We start from the raw sequence: 17449 nt of genomic DNA on the forward strand, positions 1-17449 counted from the left end.
TTAAACCATTTCCACAAATCTGTGTATCACCATGTGGTAGTGGCTTACTGGGTAAAGTTCATCTCTCTCTGGCAGCTGGCTCCAAGGCTTCTCTCTGACTCTGCCCTTCTTTTTCCCAGCATTCAGTTTAGTTTCCCCTGCCTAGCTCTGTTCCCCTATAGTTCTGCTATAGGCACAAAGCAGTTGCTTTATTAACCAATAGTGATCACAGCATACAGAGAAAAATCCCACATTAGTAGTACATGCAGTCATTGCATAGAAAGAATGTTCCCCCAACTCAAGATTCTCTGGGAATAGAAGGATTGTGGGACGAAAAGCAGGGAAGGCCTGCTTCAGGAAACTGCTCTGTGCCTTAGTGCATGTCATTCGCCACTGCAGAAGGGACACAGTTGTGGACTTCGTATACTCTCTACAAGTCCTTGAACATTTCAGGAGTGACTCCTCATTCTTGAAAGGTAGCCAGCAGGCAGTAGGGATCTGACCTGGCTGCCTTGTCACGTGCTCACTTTTGCGGCTTCATTTTGTGATCCGAAGCAAATGTCCATTGCATCATAATGAACTCGGGCTAAGTTCTCCACCTTTCCACCCTTCAGCTTAAGTAGAGACTGGGGTTGTGTTGGTCACTGTTTGCTGCTTCTGTCTGTGGAGAGGAGAGATTTGCCTTGAAAGAAGAGGCTGAATGGGAAGGAAAAGCAGAGTGCAGCCCCTCCCCACCGTGTGTAGAGGGAGGGAAGCCTTCTTCCTAGGTCTATTTGCTTTGCAAGGGTCTTCTTTGATGCAGTCCTTTCGTGGGCACCCACTGAAGTCTCAGTGTACTCAAGCTTTAGAAAAGGCCATTGGCCAGTCTTTGTTTTCTTTGTTGAACTGTTTATTTTGCTTTCTTCCCACGAGGTTCCCTGGCCCTGCTCTGACAAGGCTTTTCTGCATGAATTACATTCCTCAGAGCCACAAGTCTCCTAGTTCTTCCAGTCCATTTGATTCTGGCTTGTGTGTTCAGTCTATAGCTTCCATCTGCCTGAGGTCTTTGCCAAGCAGAATACTTGCTAAATGACTCTAAAGACCTAAAGACATTTTTTAAAAGTCATTAGTGAGAAGAGTCGAGATTCATTCAAGTTTGTAACCTGGCCATTCTGCAGTCATTAAAATGAGTGAAGGAAGAGCTGCTAAGCCATTTGCTTTCCTTTGAGTGTCGAGAAGGCAACGGAAGGCAGATAGTGCAGGTTGGTCCTGTCATGTCCAGTTAGTAAGTGTCAGTGGTCGGGGGGGGGGATGTCCATTCCATTTAATTGAAAGCCACATCTAAGCCATCTCATCATTTGTATTTCTGAGTTTTAGACTTTTACACTTGTAAATCCTGTCATTATCATTCACAGAAGTACATTGTCTTCTGTGCAGAACTAACAAAAATAAATAGTATTCAGATGTCTCAGCCATGGGTGTTTCCTTTTCTTCTGTTTTTTTTTTTTTTTTAATTTTCTGAAGCATAGCTTACAACTGAAACAGAGAAGAATAACTCCCAAATTCAAAATTATGCCTTTAAACTTCCACTAATAAATGCCAAGATTATTGATTTTTGAGTGTGTTATACCTTACTGCAGGTGTCAGTGACATAGTTATACAGTCTGAAAAATTTAAATGCCTTAAGAGCAAATTTCTGGGAAAGAGAGAAGAGTGGGAGGAGATATGATTGAGATGCATCATATATTAATACATATTATAGATAGAAAATAAGATAATCATATATATTTATGTTTCAAAAAATAAAAAAAATTTAATTTTCAGAAAAGTAATTGGGACTGAGTAAAAAAGTATTCTGAGTGATAGTAAATGAATGTTCATAGTAGAAGAGGGCTTCCACATCTGTGTGGTGAAATGTGATGCTTTTCATGATATATTTTTCTTTTTTCTTTTCCTTTTCTTTTTGGCTTTTCAAAACAGGGTTTCCCTGAAGCTTTGGAGTCTGTCCTAGAACTAGTTCGTGTAGACCAGGCTAGCCTTGAACTCACAGAGATCTTCCTGTCTCTGCCTCCTGAGTACTGGGATTAAAAGCGTGCACCACCACCACCAGGCCCCTTGATTAAAGTTGTTATTGGCAGAGTAAAGCTACATTCCAGACAATTCAGCTTAAAAAATACATCTGTCTGTCTGTCTGACTGACTGTCTATGTGTGTGTCCATGCATGCAGACCATGTCATGTGTGTGTGTGTGTGTGTGTGTGTGTGTGTGTGTTGCATGACAACATGGAGTGGGCACTCCCCTTTCACTGTGCAGGTTCTGGGAATCAGACTTGGAGTGTCTCACTTGGCAGTAGGCAGCTTCACTAGATGAGCCATCCCATTGGCCTTAGCTGGTTTAGTTTGTTTGTTTCAATCTGTGATTTTCGTTTGCTGGGTTATTGTTACTTGCCTGTGTGTAGGAATCTTGATTTCATTCAAGCATGTGAAGTGTCTAGTACCAAACCAGGAGCCTGCATCTATCAGCCAGGCAGCTAGAAATAGTTCACTCTTTCCTGGAAAGGCTGAGCAGACTGAGGAAACAGTACAGATCTCTCTACCCAGATCTTTCTTGAAGAGGCTTACAAAGTGTCCCAGGAGCTGCTTTTTTAAATTTTTTTTTTATTTTTTAAAGACTTGATTTGAACTAGGCTCTCAATATCTGAGCACGAAGAGTTCCCTAAATGACTGAGTATTCTCAGGGCACAGACATTGGTAACAGAGAAAAATGACCCAGACTGCAACTCTGTCGCTCAGTTGTTTTCAGCCAGCAGAGGTACTTCCTGCTTCCAGGAGCTGTGATGTTAGTTCCCCGTTAGCTAAAACAGCACCTAACGATATTTCCTGCATATCCCAGGTAATGTTCCATGGGTCTCACTGAAGGATTTATTGCCTCCAAGAATAGGCCCTCTCTACCAGACACTGTGTTTGCTGCATTAGTTTGTGGTGATGTTGCTTTCCTGGCTTTCAACACAGAATACCAGAAAATTCAAACATTGGCCCGTGAATTCTAATTATCCTCTTTTGTTGGGCTATCACCGGATATCCAGGGCTGACCTGAAAACTCACTCTGAAGACCAGGCAGATCCACCTGTCTGTCTTCTGAGTGCTGGGGTTAAAGGTGTGTGCTGTCATGCCAGGCCTGATCATCTCCTTCTGTTCTCCTGGTAACTGAGCCTGGGCCAGGTTTCGTTCTCAGCTCTGCTACGAGCTAAGTGAGTCTTTGAGCTTTTCCCCTGACCTTTGTGTTCAGTTGCAAAAGCCCTGGAGAATGGACTGTTAGGGGAATGGCTATGTTTGTTCATTGGTTTTTTTTTTTTCCTTTTGTGCAGAATCGCTGAAAAGGATTCTGAAAACATGGCTCTACGCTGTGTGCGCTCTCAGTTCCTTTTATTTTATGCCAAGAGCCATAGGTGTCTGTCAGATTACTTTATCTCTCCAACGCTGCTCACCATCCATCCCATTCTCTCTCTAGGAATCAATGAGGGCACCTCGCACAATGTTTCACACAGCATAGAGATTTGGCAAATGGCAGTTTGCTCTATCCATGTCTAACCCCAGGAGGTTCTACTGATTTTCCCCACCCTTGAACACCTCTGAAACTGGGGTGTATTTTACAGCCTGCAGTGTCTTTTGTCTTTATGGGTAAAGTGGCACCCTTGAGGAAGCTTCAGGTGTCTCTTAGCAAAATTATTTTGTTTTCATTTCCCTTTTTCATGCATGGACTGTAGTGATAAAAGCTTTTAAAATAAAAAAAAAACTTATCTGGGTAAGTCTTTCAGAGTTCTTTTGATAACTAAAGCAAAATCTGAAAGCAAGATGAGAATATTTCTTTCTCAAAATCCTGCATCTTTAAAGTCATATCACTTTAGAGTTGAAAATGTGTACTTGTTTGTCTTTAGCAAAAGAAAAAAAGAAGAAAAGCTTCTTGGTCATCTTTTTTTCCTGCTCAGATCTCAGCTACCGTTTCCTAACTTTCACAATAGTGAGCCTACTTTGAAAACTGCAAAGTTAAAATGTAGAGAGAATGTTTTCAAAATGCTTCTACTGCCTACATCTTAGAAAATGGAAAGCGAGGGTTCCTCAGCCTGGCAGGGGATAAAGAGGAAAGCGCGCGCACGCTGGCTGAGCCATGTGTTTGTGAAGATGCATAGCACACGCTCCGAGAGGGTAAGGCCTCATGATTAATGGTGTTTATTCTTGACAGAAGCCTCCTTTATTTATCTGCAATACAGTTTAGTGATTTTATCAGGCACCTGAATGAAAAATATTCAGTCATACCAATATTGCAGTGTAAATTGAGTAGAGTCACTTTTTATTATATCTTTCTGCCTTATCATCTGCACAGTAATTTTCTAGCAGAGGTTTGATATGGAAAGGCTGGATTTAGTCGTACTTGACACAAAGCCTCTTCAATTTCCTCTAAAAGTTCAGGCTTAGAAGTGTGTGTGTGTGTGTGTGTGTGTGTGTGTGTGTGTGTGTATGTGTTATAAACACCTCTCTCCTCCTATCCAAGCAGTTTGAGGGTTTGGAAGAATAAAGATAAAATGTACAAACCTGGACAGGGAAAAAAAAAACCCTGTTACTATAAGAATATGCAGTAGCTGGAAACTCACTGGTGAAGCTCCTCCGCTGTGTGAGCCTCTGGCCTAGAGCAGGAGCTTTGTTTGGATGTATGGCCCCACTCTGCTAATCAATCACTATCGAGCCTCATCAGCATAAACCTGGGCTTCTCATTTCTCCTGGAAATAGCATCAAAGCGGAGGAGGAGAGTGCCCCAGAGAGGACTTCAGTAGCTGTGACGATGCAGTACTGTCGCAGGAATGAAGAAAGGAAACAGACTCGTTTTCTGATGAACGATGACGGAGCCTTACTTTCCTGGCTCAGAATTCCACATACACCTGTCTTTGCTGTAAACATCTTCTCTGTGTGTCTAAAAGTGTGCTCAACATGAAGTCAGGATTGATTTCTTAGACTCTCCCATTGTGTTTTTCATCATACCTAGTAGTGACTTTTAAGCAAAATAAATCCAAGATTATTGCTTTTGAGATTTTTAAAATATCTACTAGTCTGAAACTGTCTAACCATCTAGGTACATTTATCTTTTTAATGCTTTTCAAAAATTCTTTGAAAATTTCATACAGTATATTTTTCATCATATTCTTCCCCATCCTGCATTTTCTTCCTGAGCTTCCCTCCTCCCTACCTACCCAACTTTGTTCTCTCTCTTAAAACAAAAAAAAAAAAGAAACCACTGAAAAGCATGGAGTTCGACTTTCTGTGAGCCAACTGCTCCTATGCGTGGAGCATAGTGCCCTAGAGTGCGTTTGATATGCCCAGCGTCACTCCGCTGGAGAAAACCTACTTCCCCCATTCCAGAAGCTGGACGTTAATAGTTTTTTGAATGGGAGTGGACTTGGAGCCAACTTCCCTTCTTTTATGCTGGGATTCTGTCTGGTTTCTGCTTGAGCAGGTCTTCTGCTGCTGTCACAGTCTCTGTGAGTCCATGTGTGCACCCGTGCTGCTGTATCTGGAAAACGTGTACATAAGAGTCATCTCCCCCTTATCCTTTGGGGATAGCATGGCTCAAGCTCACACCTTTTACAGAACGTGGGGGATAAGCTTCTTCATTATTAGGCGGGTGTGGCACTTAGACAAATGTCCCAAGTTTGCTGGTTGTAGTTAGTTCCTCCCTGGGACTTGCTTGTTTGCTGATGTTGTTTGTGTCAACATCAAAATGTTTATATTTTGATGTGCATTTTCTTCCAGACCTAGGGTATTATTTTGCCTTTTTTACATTTTAAATAAAATTTTCTACAGGCATGAATTGGATATATATTGGAAATATTCTCAGTTCCTCTTGTCCTCATCCTGCTCTATTCTCACCCTGTTCCCCCTCTTAGAGCTACTTTGTGCCTCTAGATAATCTTACTTCTCCCCCGCCTGCCCAGTGAGTGAGTGTGTGTGTGTGTGTGTGTGTGTGTGTGTGTGTGTGTGTGTGTGTGATACTCTGTATCATCAGTGAGTACTCTGATTTTGTTAGAAGAAAAAAGCAGGAGAAACAAGGACTTTCTTAATAGAACTCCAGTTGCTCAAGAAAATTTTCTACTATTTTTTTTAATGTATTAAGACTTTAGAATGAAATTCCTCTCCTTTTTTATGCTCCTGATTCTTAGATTTTGTATTTTCACAGTGTTCTGTCATCTTGAAGTTAGTACTCCTATTTCATTATTAGTTATTATTTCCCTTCTTTTCTTTGTTTGAATGTCGCAGTTCCTCTAATTTGTCTTCAGTCTCCAATATTCTGTCTTTGGTCCGTTTCAGGGTTGAGGCATTCCATAGTGCCTTTTATTTTACTTAATGTGTTTTGTTTATATTTTTAAAAATTAGTATTTATGCCTCTCTAGAGTTCATCTTTCGTACTTATACTATCTTTCTTACTTTCTCAGCTGTTTGTGTTCTGCTGGAATTCATTCAGAAATTTCATTTTATTTTTTGATTTCTTAGGACACACCTGCTTAGCCTTCAAGCACTTCAGGATTGAGTGTAGTTCACTGGAGGCCATTGCCTCAGGATTAGTAGTTCTGCAGGGCTGTTCTGCTCAGTTTCTCATTCACTTGTGGAAAGCTGGATATCGAGAGTCAGATGACTAATTGGGTGTATTTATTCTTTAAAACTTTATTCATTGGTTTATTTATTTTAAATCACCCAGAAGGCTTCAGAAGTGATGCTGGCTTTGTTCAGTAGGGATCAGGTGCTGCAGAGTTGATGTGCTGTTTTGCTGTACTTCAGTGGTAGTTGGGACTCAACACTCCACTCCCTGTGTTGGTGCCATTAAAGCATTGTCTGCAAAGATAGTCACTATCAAAGGCAGGCCGGTAATAAGTAAGAGTCAAAAAGTTAGTCATTTTATTGGCACCAATATTTTTAGGGGGCAAAGGAGAACTAAAGTAGCAATTGCACTAATATTATTTTTTATGGATATTATGTGTGGAAGTGAAAGTGGGAAGGCAGGGCCAACAGCACCAACAAAGAATCTTAAGGTTAGACTAATGGTGCTGTTTTTAAAGAATAAAAGTAGAGGAGAAAAATACATGGAAGAGAAAATGGTTTGAGGAAAGAAGGGGTAGGTGAGGCAGCCTTCGTCAGAGGTTGACTGAAAAGAGAGGAGAAAAGAACGAAAATTAAATGAAGAATGCCATCCCTGGTTCCTGAGGAGGCGTAGCTACAGAGGCAATACATACCTCACTAAGTGACCTGTGTTTTTCAGGGGAGAGAAGATGGGATAGGAAAGAGCATAGGTGAGTGTTTGGACGATAGGAGGCTGACTTCCTGTGTGTTGCATGACTCCCGCTCCTCAGTAGTAGTTCTGCTCTGGAATCTGGACCATCCTTTGGGACATCTGGTGATATTCGAGATTCTAAGCAGCTCGTAGTGTAGCAGAAGTCAATCACAGGGCCAGCACTATCAGCTGGAGACCCGTGATGTGACCAGCATCTGAAACCCCATCCGTGAACTGCTGTCTACTGAGATGGGGTCTTTTTGAGATGGTGTCCTTCAGTTGTTCCAAGCTAAGTTCAGCCATGTTCCCATAGGTTCATCCCTGTTCCAATGCTACCACTTCTTTACTCCAGAACCCAGGGATCTATACTCAGCCCTTTTCCCCATGCCACTTGGGCCAGATGACTGTGTTACTAACTCACCAGGGGTCTTTTTTGAAGTGGTCCCAAAGCTGTTTCATTAATGGAAGCACAGCATATCCACCCCTTGCTAGATTTTCCTTTATCTCTATTCTTTATGATACCCATCACTAGGGCTACTATATGGATTTCTATATGGATTTCTTTAGGCTGTCAGGCATGAGTTGTATCTCCTAGTTGGCTGGCTGAGCTCTTTTTCTAGTCCTCTGAATTCTAGACTCTGGATTTTCTCTCCTCCTACAAAAGTTCTGGTTTTTATTCCTATTAAAGATAGATACATTCATATGTGATTGATATTTTCTCATTACCGTGTTCACATTATTCCTGGAAATTCCGGCAAACTAGACCTGTGGGTTGTTGGCCATCTTCCTCTCCTGTTCTGTCCATTTGAATATTATCTTTGATATGGATTTGGAAATTTATCAAATTTCAGAAAATAGTGACTATAGAATGAGGGGACAGTTGGGAGGAAAAATATTTAAAATTCTTGCTTATTTAGAAAGAAAAACAGTTCTAGGACTGGAGAGATGATTTAGTGCTTGGAGCACTGGCTGCTCTTCTAGCTCAATTCCCAGCACCCACATGGTACCTCACAACCACTTCAGATCCAGGAGGGCTGGCTCAGGCTTCTGGCTGCTGAAAGTACTGGCACATTCTTGATTCACAGATGCATATGCTAGCAAAACGCCCATACACATAAAATAAAGTGAAATGTTTATTTAAAAAGTACCATCTTTTAAAAATGAAAAGAGAGTTATTGAACTAAAATTAGAAGATAACTCTGCCTCCTTCAGGAAACACGTATTAAGCTTTTCTAAGGTTGGAGCAAAGTGCTCTGAAAGAGGTTAGATGTGGGTGCTACTAGAGAATGCCAAGGGGGTTCAGTAACTGGGGGCTCAGTAACTGGGTTTATTGGCTTTAGAGCAGCCAAGGCCCTGTGGGAGCCAAGAGGAAAATCATTACAAACAGGCTGTGGCAGTGAGGTGAGCGTCCTTCCCCGGGCAACCCTCAATAGCAATAAGAGCCACAGATATGAAGTTGCAGGAACCAATGTTTACTAAACACTTACCATGTGCTGAGTTCCTGGCTGATTGCTGTCTGTTTTCACCAGCTCTCTCCTTATCTGCACCTTCTGTTTCTGAGATTCAAAACCATAACATAGATCCTTTCAGATATAAACAGACCATATGTTTTAAGTAACTCCTACTTAAGTTTGTCCTTCAAATTGTCCCATCTTATTGTTGCTTGTAATCACACCTGCTTGGTTGCAGGCTTCCGCTGGGGGGCTTGGAATGCATTCCCTGCAAATAAGAAGGAAAGCCTGTGGTTTATTTCTTTGTAAAAATTAAACTATAGTGAGGAGCTGTGGGCTGGCTTCCCACCGCCCGGCTCCCGGCCGCCCAGCTAGCTTATGCCCCGAAATAACAACACCCAAACTGTATTCATTTAAACACTGCCTGGCCCATTAGTTCCAGCCTCTTACTCACATCTTGATTAACCCATATCTAGTAATCTGTATATCACCACGAAGTGGTGCCTTACTGGGAAGATTCTAGCGTATGTCTTTCTTGGGCCGAGCTTCATCACGTCTGATCCAGAGAGGAGAGGCATGACGATTGCCCAGAGTGGTTGCCTCACTCCCAGCATCCTGTTCTGTCTACTCCACCCACCTATGTTCTAACCAATCAGGCTAAGCAGTTTCTTTATTAATTAACCATTGAGAGTCCTCCATCAGTAAACAATTGCCTGTCTTATCCATTGAGGTCAAGTAGTAGTAGCAGAGTAAAGCAAAGTTTGAAAACCTCCTTCATTCAGCGGAAAATCTTGAGCCCAGCAAGACTTTTCCCTGGGTCTAAAGATACCTAAAAATGCATAGCCCAAGGGCAGTAGGGAGAGAGGCCACTCTGACCTTGTCTAGATTGGCCTCCCTGTTGGGACTTAGATATAAGAGGAAGAAAAATCCATAGGTGAAGAATGGCATTTAAAAAGAGGAACCTGTTAGTTTTGGAAAGGAGGAAAGAAAAGTTGACACAGACTGCTGGGAAGGCGGCTGAGTTTCCCCAGATTCCAGCGCTAGAGTAGCTCACTCCCTTCTGCTCACAGCTCCAGGGCTGACTAGGAAAAAACTTTACAGTTAACAGCTTCCTTCTCACCTACTCGACGGCCTCTGTGTATAACTGAAGTATGTCCCTGCGGACTTTGTCACGTATCTGGAACACAGTATGCTTGTGTATATTTATGCAATATAAAATGCATAATGTATTAAAATACATTTTGTTTGTTTGCTTCAAGGCGGGGTCTCTCTTCATAGCCCTGGCTGTCCTGGGGCTCACTATTTTTAATAGATTGTTTTAGTGTCTTTTTTGTTGCTCCGATGAAATACCCTGGCTCACTGTTCAAGAGTATAGCCCATCATGGCAGGATAAACCAATGAAGCAGCTGTCTATTTAGCATCCAGGAAGGGGGGCCAGGTTTATGTCTTTAACGCTTTAGATGCTTTTTCTTCTATTTTAAATTATTTTATCATTTTTGTGTGTACACATGTAAATGCAAGGATATGTCCTGCTGTACATTTGGAGGTGAAAGAATAAATGGTGTCGTTCACCGTGGGTGGGTCTTCCTCCTCAATTAGCACAATTAAGACAATTCCCTATAGGCATGCTCAGAGCCCTGCCCTGGATGGTTCTCTATTCCATCAGTCTAGTTGACAATTAATACTAGCCAGTATATTAGCTATTTTTGCTGATTACACAATAGAGCAAAGTTCTAGTTTGCTACATACTGCAAAAATTAGAACGTTTGTATAGGGTATTGATACTTCGTTTGACAGACTTCTTAACATTTTAATTTTGAATGTAATGTACATCTATGCTAATATTCAAAACTTGTTATTTAGAGACCATTTTGTTACCTGTCATCTAAATGAGGTCTTCTGGCTGTCCCCAGATTTTTCTTTCCCGCCCAGGCAAGATGGCTAAGTTAGTAAAGGTGCATGCCATCCAGCTTGAAGCGAAAGTTCAATTTGCATCCCAGAACCTATATGGTGGGAGGAGAGAGCCACCTCCTCCAAGTTCTCCTCTAACCTCCAAATGTGTACCGTGATGTATGTTTACATGTACATGTGTCTGCACATACAAAATAGTAGAGTATATAATTAAGTATAAAATTAAGTCTAAAGGATGAGATTTCTTCAGTTTGTTGTTGTTTTTCTTAAATGATTAACTAGGCATGAAGACCTATGAGATCTCCATTATCTCCCAAGGACTTAATTGAACCAGTACTGTGTTCTCTAACAGCTTTTTTTTTTTTTTTTTTAAAAAAAAAAAAGAGTACTGTGCATCATAATTGACTGTGTGGACTTTTATTTCATTTTCCAATTTTAGAATCTGTTAATGGAGATAATTGTAGTGACATTTTTATCAGATTGATCTAAGGGGTCATCTCTGGTCTGAATAAAGTCCATTTTTGCAATATGCCATCACACTGGTCCTATAATGTGATATGTAGGTAGAAGGACGTCCGTCAGTGTGTGTGATGTTTCTTGGCTTCTCTGTTCACAAGAAATGCCACCCACTCACCTTAGGAATGGTTTCCCCACTCCCAGAGTTCATATATGCTGTCTTCTGTTGTCTGCTTGGCACTTAAACCACTGACTTAAGGAGTCTATCTTTATTCAATGACAGAAGATATATTATTCATTCTACTTTTAAAATTATCAAACTTTTTTCGGGCAGTGGTAGCACACGCTTTTTATCGCAGCTCTCCTGAGGCAGAGGCAGGCGGATCTCTGTGAGTTCAAGTCCAGCCTGATTGACAGAGCAAGTTCCAGGACAGACAGGGCTATGCAGAGAAACCCTGTCTTGAGGGGGGACAATCGCCCAACTTTTTATAAATTTTGAAAAATATTACGTATCTGTACATTTTTTCTAAATTTAATTGATTATTACTATGAGAAATGTCAGTATGTGAACTTAACTGTTGTGGTTACCTAGCTGTCCTGTCTGTCTTGAATCCTGGTTAATGGTTCATGCTTCATGATCAGTACATCCTAGATGCTTTCTGTTAATGTTTTTGTACTCTGCTTCCTATCCCTGATGACTAAGCATTCAAATATATGAGCCTATGGGGGCCATGCTTATTCAAACCACCACACAGGGTCTGATGTGGAAGTCCATCCCAGACAAAATACACAAAGAAATAGAGCAGTATGGAAGGTGGACCTACAGCCTCTGCAGTGCTTGGAAGCTAAGTTGTCATTGGACATTGCTTATTGGATTTAGAATAACAGAGGTTTTGATAGCCATTTTCAAAAATCATTGGCATCGAGTTTGCATGTGTGTCCCAGTCCACCCGAGCCATGGGTCAGGAGGCTGATGTGCGTAGGAGGGAGTTTTAGCTCACATTCAGGTCGTTGCATCAAAGACCCTGAATTTCATTAGTGAGCTCATGATCTTAGCTACCTCATGTATTCTCTGACTTTTTACTATGGAAATCTGGGAAATCCAAGGAGGTTCTTCAGGGGTGAGGACAAAGGGATTCTTATTCAATTTGATGCTGTGGAGATTATAAATAGGTGCTTATAGCAGCTGTAATCGTAATTGCCAAAGTTTGTAACTGTCTATGATAACTTCAGTAGTGCTAAAAATAAGTAAATTATGGTTCATCTTATTAATAGAATGAGGTTTTAAAGACGAAAAGGATTACGACATTTCCAATAAGATGGATGGAATGGAAAATTATGTTCAAACAAGCAAGACCCAGAAAGACAAATACTTATTTTCTGTCATGTAGAATCTAGATTTAAGAAAGGAAGGAAGGAAGGAAGGAAGGAAGGAAGGAAGGAAGGAAGGAAGGAAGGAAGAAAGAAAGAGATGGTATGCACAAGGAGGTGGGACAGAAGAGGATAATAACAAATGAATATTAGCAAAGCTAATTTATATACCTCTATAAACATCATAATGAAATCTATTACTCCACAGAGTGAACACACCCTGTAGGGAGGGAAGAAGGCTTTCATCAATGAAAGGACATTTGAGGAAACATTGTTTATAACTAAATGAAAGACCATGTTCTCTAGAGAGTATTGAAAATGGCAAAACTCTACTAATATGTGGTTTGGGAATACCAGAAGTCTGTACTGCAGTTTGATTTTGCTGTGAATATGAATTTGCTCTGAGAAAGAGTCTCAGTCTCTGTCTCTCTGTCTCTGTCTGTCTGTCTCCCCCCACCCCTTGCTTGACTAGGCTGACTTCGAACTCAGAAATCACTCCCTTCAGGAGTGCAGAGATTAAAGGATTAAAGTTGTAGACCACCATACGTATCTAGAATTTTGTTTTAAAAACAAAAACTCCCAGAATTTCAAGATTTGAAATTGTGTAGCATTCTGTATGTGCCAGTCCTAATATGTATGCTTGTTTATAAGTTTTAAGTTACGATTTTATACATTCAGACATAGAGTTGCCCATGTCAGGCACAGACATAGTACTTACATTGAACACGAGATCGATCCCCCACCCCCAGATAGCAAAGCTCAGCGAGAATGGGGACTGCCTAGGTCATACAGCATGCAGCTGCCAGCCACTCTGCTGACTGACTGGTGCCTGTCTGCAGGATTCCTGATGAGCGCTCCCTGAGTCACCATTGTGAAACACTTTCCTGTCCATGCAGGAGAAGTGGAGAGCTTGGATTTACAAGATGGCTTGTTTCCCAAGGGCAGTTAACGAACAGCGAGCTTATTTTGCACTCTTCTCTGAAGCCTGTTCTAGTCACCTTGTTTGTAAACAGTGATCCGTATCTCCATGTGCATCTGTCTGGAAGGGACCCACTTGGCAGCTGGTTAAAGTCTACCAGCATTATTTCCGAGTCTTGGAGTAATACCCTTTCTGCTGTTACTTCTCACTAGTATATAAATGGCCTCAAGACCAGCTCCCTTGCCAGGAATGAGGTGGCTAGGATAAGAGTCCTTCTGGGAATCTCCTGCCTGTAGTTGTTCCTTCAGTCTTCCTGTGATAAAAGCTCAGAAAGAGTATCTGTCACCCCTTCACAGGATGTCGTGAAGACAGCAACCTTGTTGCTGTTGTTCTGATCGTGGCCTGTGCAGACAGGGAAGCAGGGGATACACGAGTTTAAGCCGTCACAGCCAGTTCCCTGGATCATCTACAGGAGGAACAGTGTATTCGGGAAGGAGCACAGTGGCACAGGGCTCTCCAGACTTAACATTCTAGACATGGCTGTCCCTGGGGTTGCCAGGCGTGGCTGAATGTCTGTGTGTGGTAAGGATGAAGTTACAGACAGGACTCTCTGAAGTCAGGTACATAGAGAGCATTGTAGACTTTGTACTTCAAAGACCCAGCCATTTTCTGTTAGCGCCTTGCTTACCAGGGCCTGAGCTTGATGAGACCCTGATTTTCCTAGGTTCTAAGCCCAGAGACGCTCAGTAGGTTCCTTGTTAAACGTTAGTAGTAAGGATCCACATAAAAATGAGCAGCAGCAGAATCCTGAGTACTGTCTTTTAAATAGTGGGGCTTGGTTTTCATTAGCAACAAGCTCTAGGAATGTAGACCGGCTTGCCTTGCGTCTTCCCTCTTAGGGGCAGCTTTGCCATCTAGAGGCTCAAACCAGATCAATTCTGTTGTGTTTAATAAGAAAATGTTATAAAGTGAGAAATAAGTTTTATATGGTACCACGAATATTTGGGTCAATTGGAAAATAGTCCAGGGGCTGTTAAAAGGATTTTCATCATGAAAGAGGCTAATGGCTGGCTCCGTGTTTGTGTGTGTGTGTGTGTGTGTGTGTGTGTGTGTGTGTGTGTTGCACTAAGGATCAAACCCAGGACCCTGTACATGGTGAATCACTGAGACAGAGTCTCTTAGACTGGCCTTGAACTACTAACTACTATAGGTCTTGACCTTAGGATCCTTCTGCCTTGGTCTTGTGAGTTCTGGTATTACAGTCGCCTACTAACTCACCTGGCTATGGCTGTTTTTCTTTCTTTCTCTCTCTTTTTTTTTTTTTTTTTTTTTTTTGGTTTTTCGAGACAGGGTTTCTCTGTGGCTTTGGAGCCTGTCCTGGAACTAGCTCTTGTAGACCAGGCTGGTCTCGAACTCACAGAGATCCGCCTGCCTCTGCCTCCTGAGTGCTGGGATTAAAGGCGTGCGCCACCACCGCCCGGCTCTCTCTCTCTCTTTTTTTTTTTTTTTTTTAAAAAAAAACTTATCTTCAGAGTACTGTAAAATGGCTCAGAAGTCAGTTTTTTTTCTCAGCTAATTTCATAGTATTCTTTTACCTGGATTACACCATCCTAATATAAAGGTAAGAATGCTGAAAATTGGTTTATACCCGACAGGTTTTCCCAGAGTGTGAAGAACATGTGTATGTTCCTTTATATATGAGGATGCTTATCTCATGTGTATGTCTCTTCTTCTCTGTTTCCAGGCCTTCTGCCTTATCTAGTAGCCCGACGTATCCAGACCTGCCCTTCATTAGGATCTCCCCACACCGTAACCCCACTGCAGCTTCAGAGTCCCCCTTCAGCCCCCCACACCCCTACATCAACCCGTATATGGACTACATCCGCTCCTTGCACAGCAGCCCATCCCTCTCCATGATCTCAGCTGCCCGAGGGCTGAGCCCTACAGATGGTAAGTCTCAGACAATTCTTCCATAGATTCCCCCGACATCCTTGCATGTCCCCTGTGGCGCTGTGTAAAGCAGATCCAGTATATGGTAAGGTTTTCCACATGACAGGCAGTGGGACAAAATTCAAGTTCAACACATGCTCGCAGTGCTGCTTCTGTGGGTGGCAGTGTTTATATTTTCATGTAAGTATAGCAGTTTACAGAGGAATTAAGTAACTTGGGACTGAAAGTAAGGTCTTACTGACTTCCCTCCTTGCTGTTACACGCTTTTCTTCTGCACTCCACATGATGAGACAAGCCCCTCGGGTAGCCCATGCTTGTATGCTTGAGTGCTTTGCCCTTCTTCTAATGAATGCTCTTGTGTTCTGTATTTTGGAAAGACACATTTATATAGATTTGTCTCTGAGCAAGAGCTTGACAAACTCTACTGTGCATTCATCATCTGGGGATCCTGATAAAATTGATAGATCATAGGGCAGGAACAATGTGGAGTGGGAGACCCGAGTCCAAGTGATGTTAGTGTTCTTGGTCCATAGTGGACCATATTGTAAGTAGCAAGAGCTGCGGGGTTGAAGGCAATATTATGTGTGCCTTCAGTCCTTGAGCTTGTCAAGTAAAACTAAACAACGGGCAAAGAGAAAGAGTTAGACTTTATTCCTGATGTTCATTTTAGGCTTAAAGTGTAGGTTTCATTCTTTTGGTAATAACTTTTCACATAGTTTTGTAAAATTGGAGTTGGTTATTTATATCTTCCTGTTGAGTTATAACCTATTCCTTAAGACTTGGGGGAAATATTCATTGTATCTTCTATGTGTATATGAGCCTTTGCCTACAATTGCTCAGCTCTGCCTTAAAACACAGAATTGCATAAGCCTTAGTAATTGCTGATGGGGGCTATGCATTTTTCACTGCAGAATATAAGTCACTGCTGATGTTGCAGAGCAAAGAGATACCATGCGATTAATTTCACTAAACTGTTTGCTGTGGCTTCCTTGCCTCTAATTCTAACACTGGAACCAAATTATGAGGCTGTTTGTGCCCAGTGGCAATGTGTATGAAGTTTCTGAGGAATCATCCCTTCTCATGTATTTCTAGGAATATCTGCCTTCTAGAAACAGTTAGCACCCCATATGTCTTCTTTTTAAGAATTCAGTGTAGTGAATATTTTTTAAGGTACCCAAAGGATTTATTTTCTCTTCTGAGAAAATTAAAATTCACATTTTAAAAACCTGCAAAAGTGAAACATGGTTAATATCTTTGCTTGGAATTTGATTTTGTAATGAAGAAGCGGAAGGCGGTAGAAATAACCATAGGAGAACAGATGAAGAGAGAGAGGAAGAAGGTCAGGGTGCAGGTGGCTTGTAGAAATTTGATTGACTGAGGACATGGTATTCTTACTTTTTGAAAATCATGCTTATTGTCTGCATTTATTGAGTATGAATAAAATACCCATTGACTACCTTCCCATTCCTGCCTCTCAGTACTCCTTTAGTAACTGTCTTAGTTACTTTTCTGTTGGTATGAAGAGGCAAAATGACCAAGGTAACTTACAGAAGAATTTATTGGGGCTTGCAGTTCCATAGGGATAGAGTCTATGACTGTCATGGAAGCAGGCTGGCAGGCAGGCATGATAATGGAACAGTAGCTGGAGGCTTTTTTATCTGCAAGTAGGAGGCACAGAACCCACCCCCAATGACACATGTCCTCCAGTAAGGCCATACCTCCTAATCCTTCCCAAACAGTTCCACTAACTGATGACCAAGCATTCAAACATGCCTGCTATGGGGAGGTGATTTGCACTCAAACCACCACAATACCCAATCAAATAATTTCACTAGTATTTTCCTTTTGTAGTCTGGTACTTTAAAGATACCCATTTTCTGCTATGTATTATGCATAAAAAATGTTTCATCTCTGGATACAAATTCAAAGTACCGATTACCAGGATTTCTCTGCCTGTAACTAGTCATTGTAAACCTCCACTGCTCAAATGCTATGCCCTAGGCACTTTACAGACATTACTTTACTTTGGCTCCCAGATTCCTCATGAAGTCTCTGTGCATCCAGGTTTCTGAAAATCTAGAGGCCACCCTCAGAACTGCTATAGTATCTTGCTGCT

General features: G+C 41.7%; 1 protein-coding gene across 1 annotated transcript in view; it reads left to right on the plus strand.

Moving 5' to 3' along the window:
- Gli3 (GLI family zinc finger 3) overlaps nt 1-17449 on the plus strand; it is a 247758-nt gene that overhangs the window by 146165 nt on the left and 84144 nt on the right. The window contains exon 4 of the mRNA XM_038334619.1: nt 15128-15333. Coding sequence (XP_038190547.1) covers nt 15128-15333 — 206 coding nt within the window. The remainder of the gene's footprint in view (nt 1-15127; nt 15334-17449) is intronic.

This window comes from Arvicola amphibius, chromosome 6 (assembly GCF_903992535.2).
Source record: "Arvicola amphibius chromosome 6, mArvAmp1.2, whole genome shotgun sequence".
NCBI lineage: Eukaryota > Metazoa > Chordata > Mammalia > Rodentia > Cricetidae > Arvicola > Arvicola amphibius.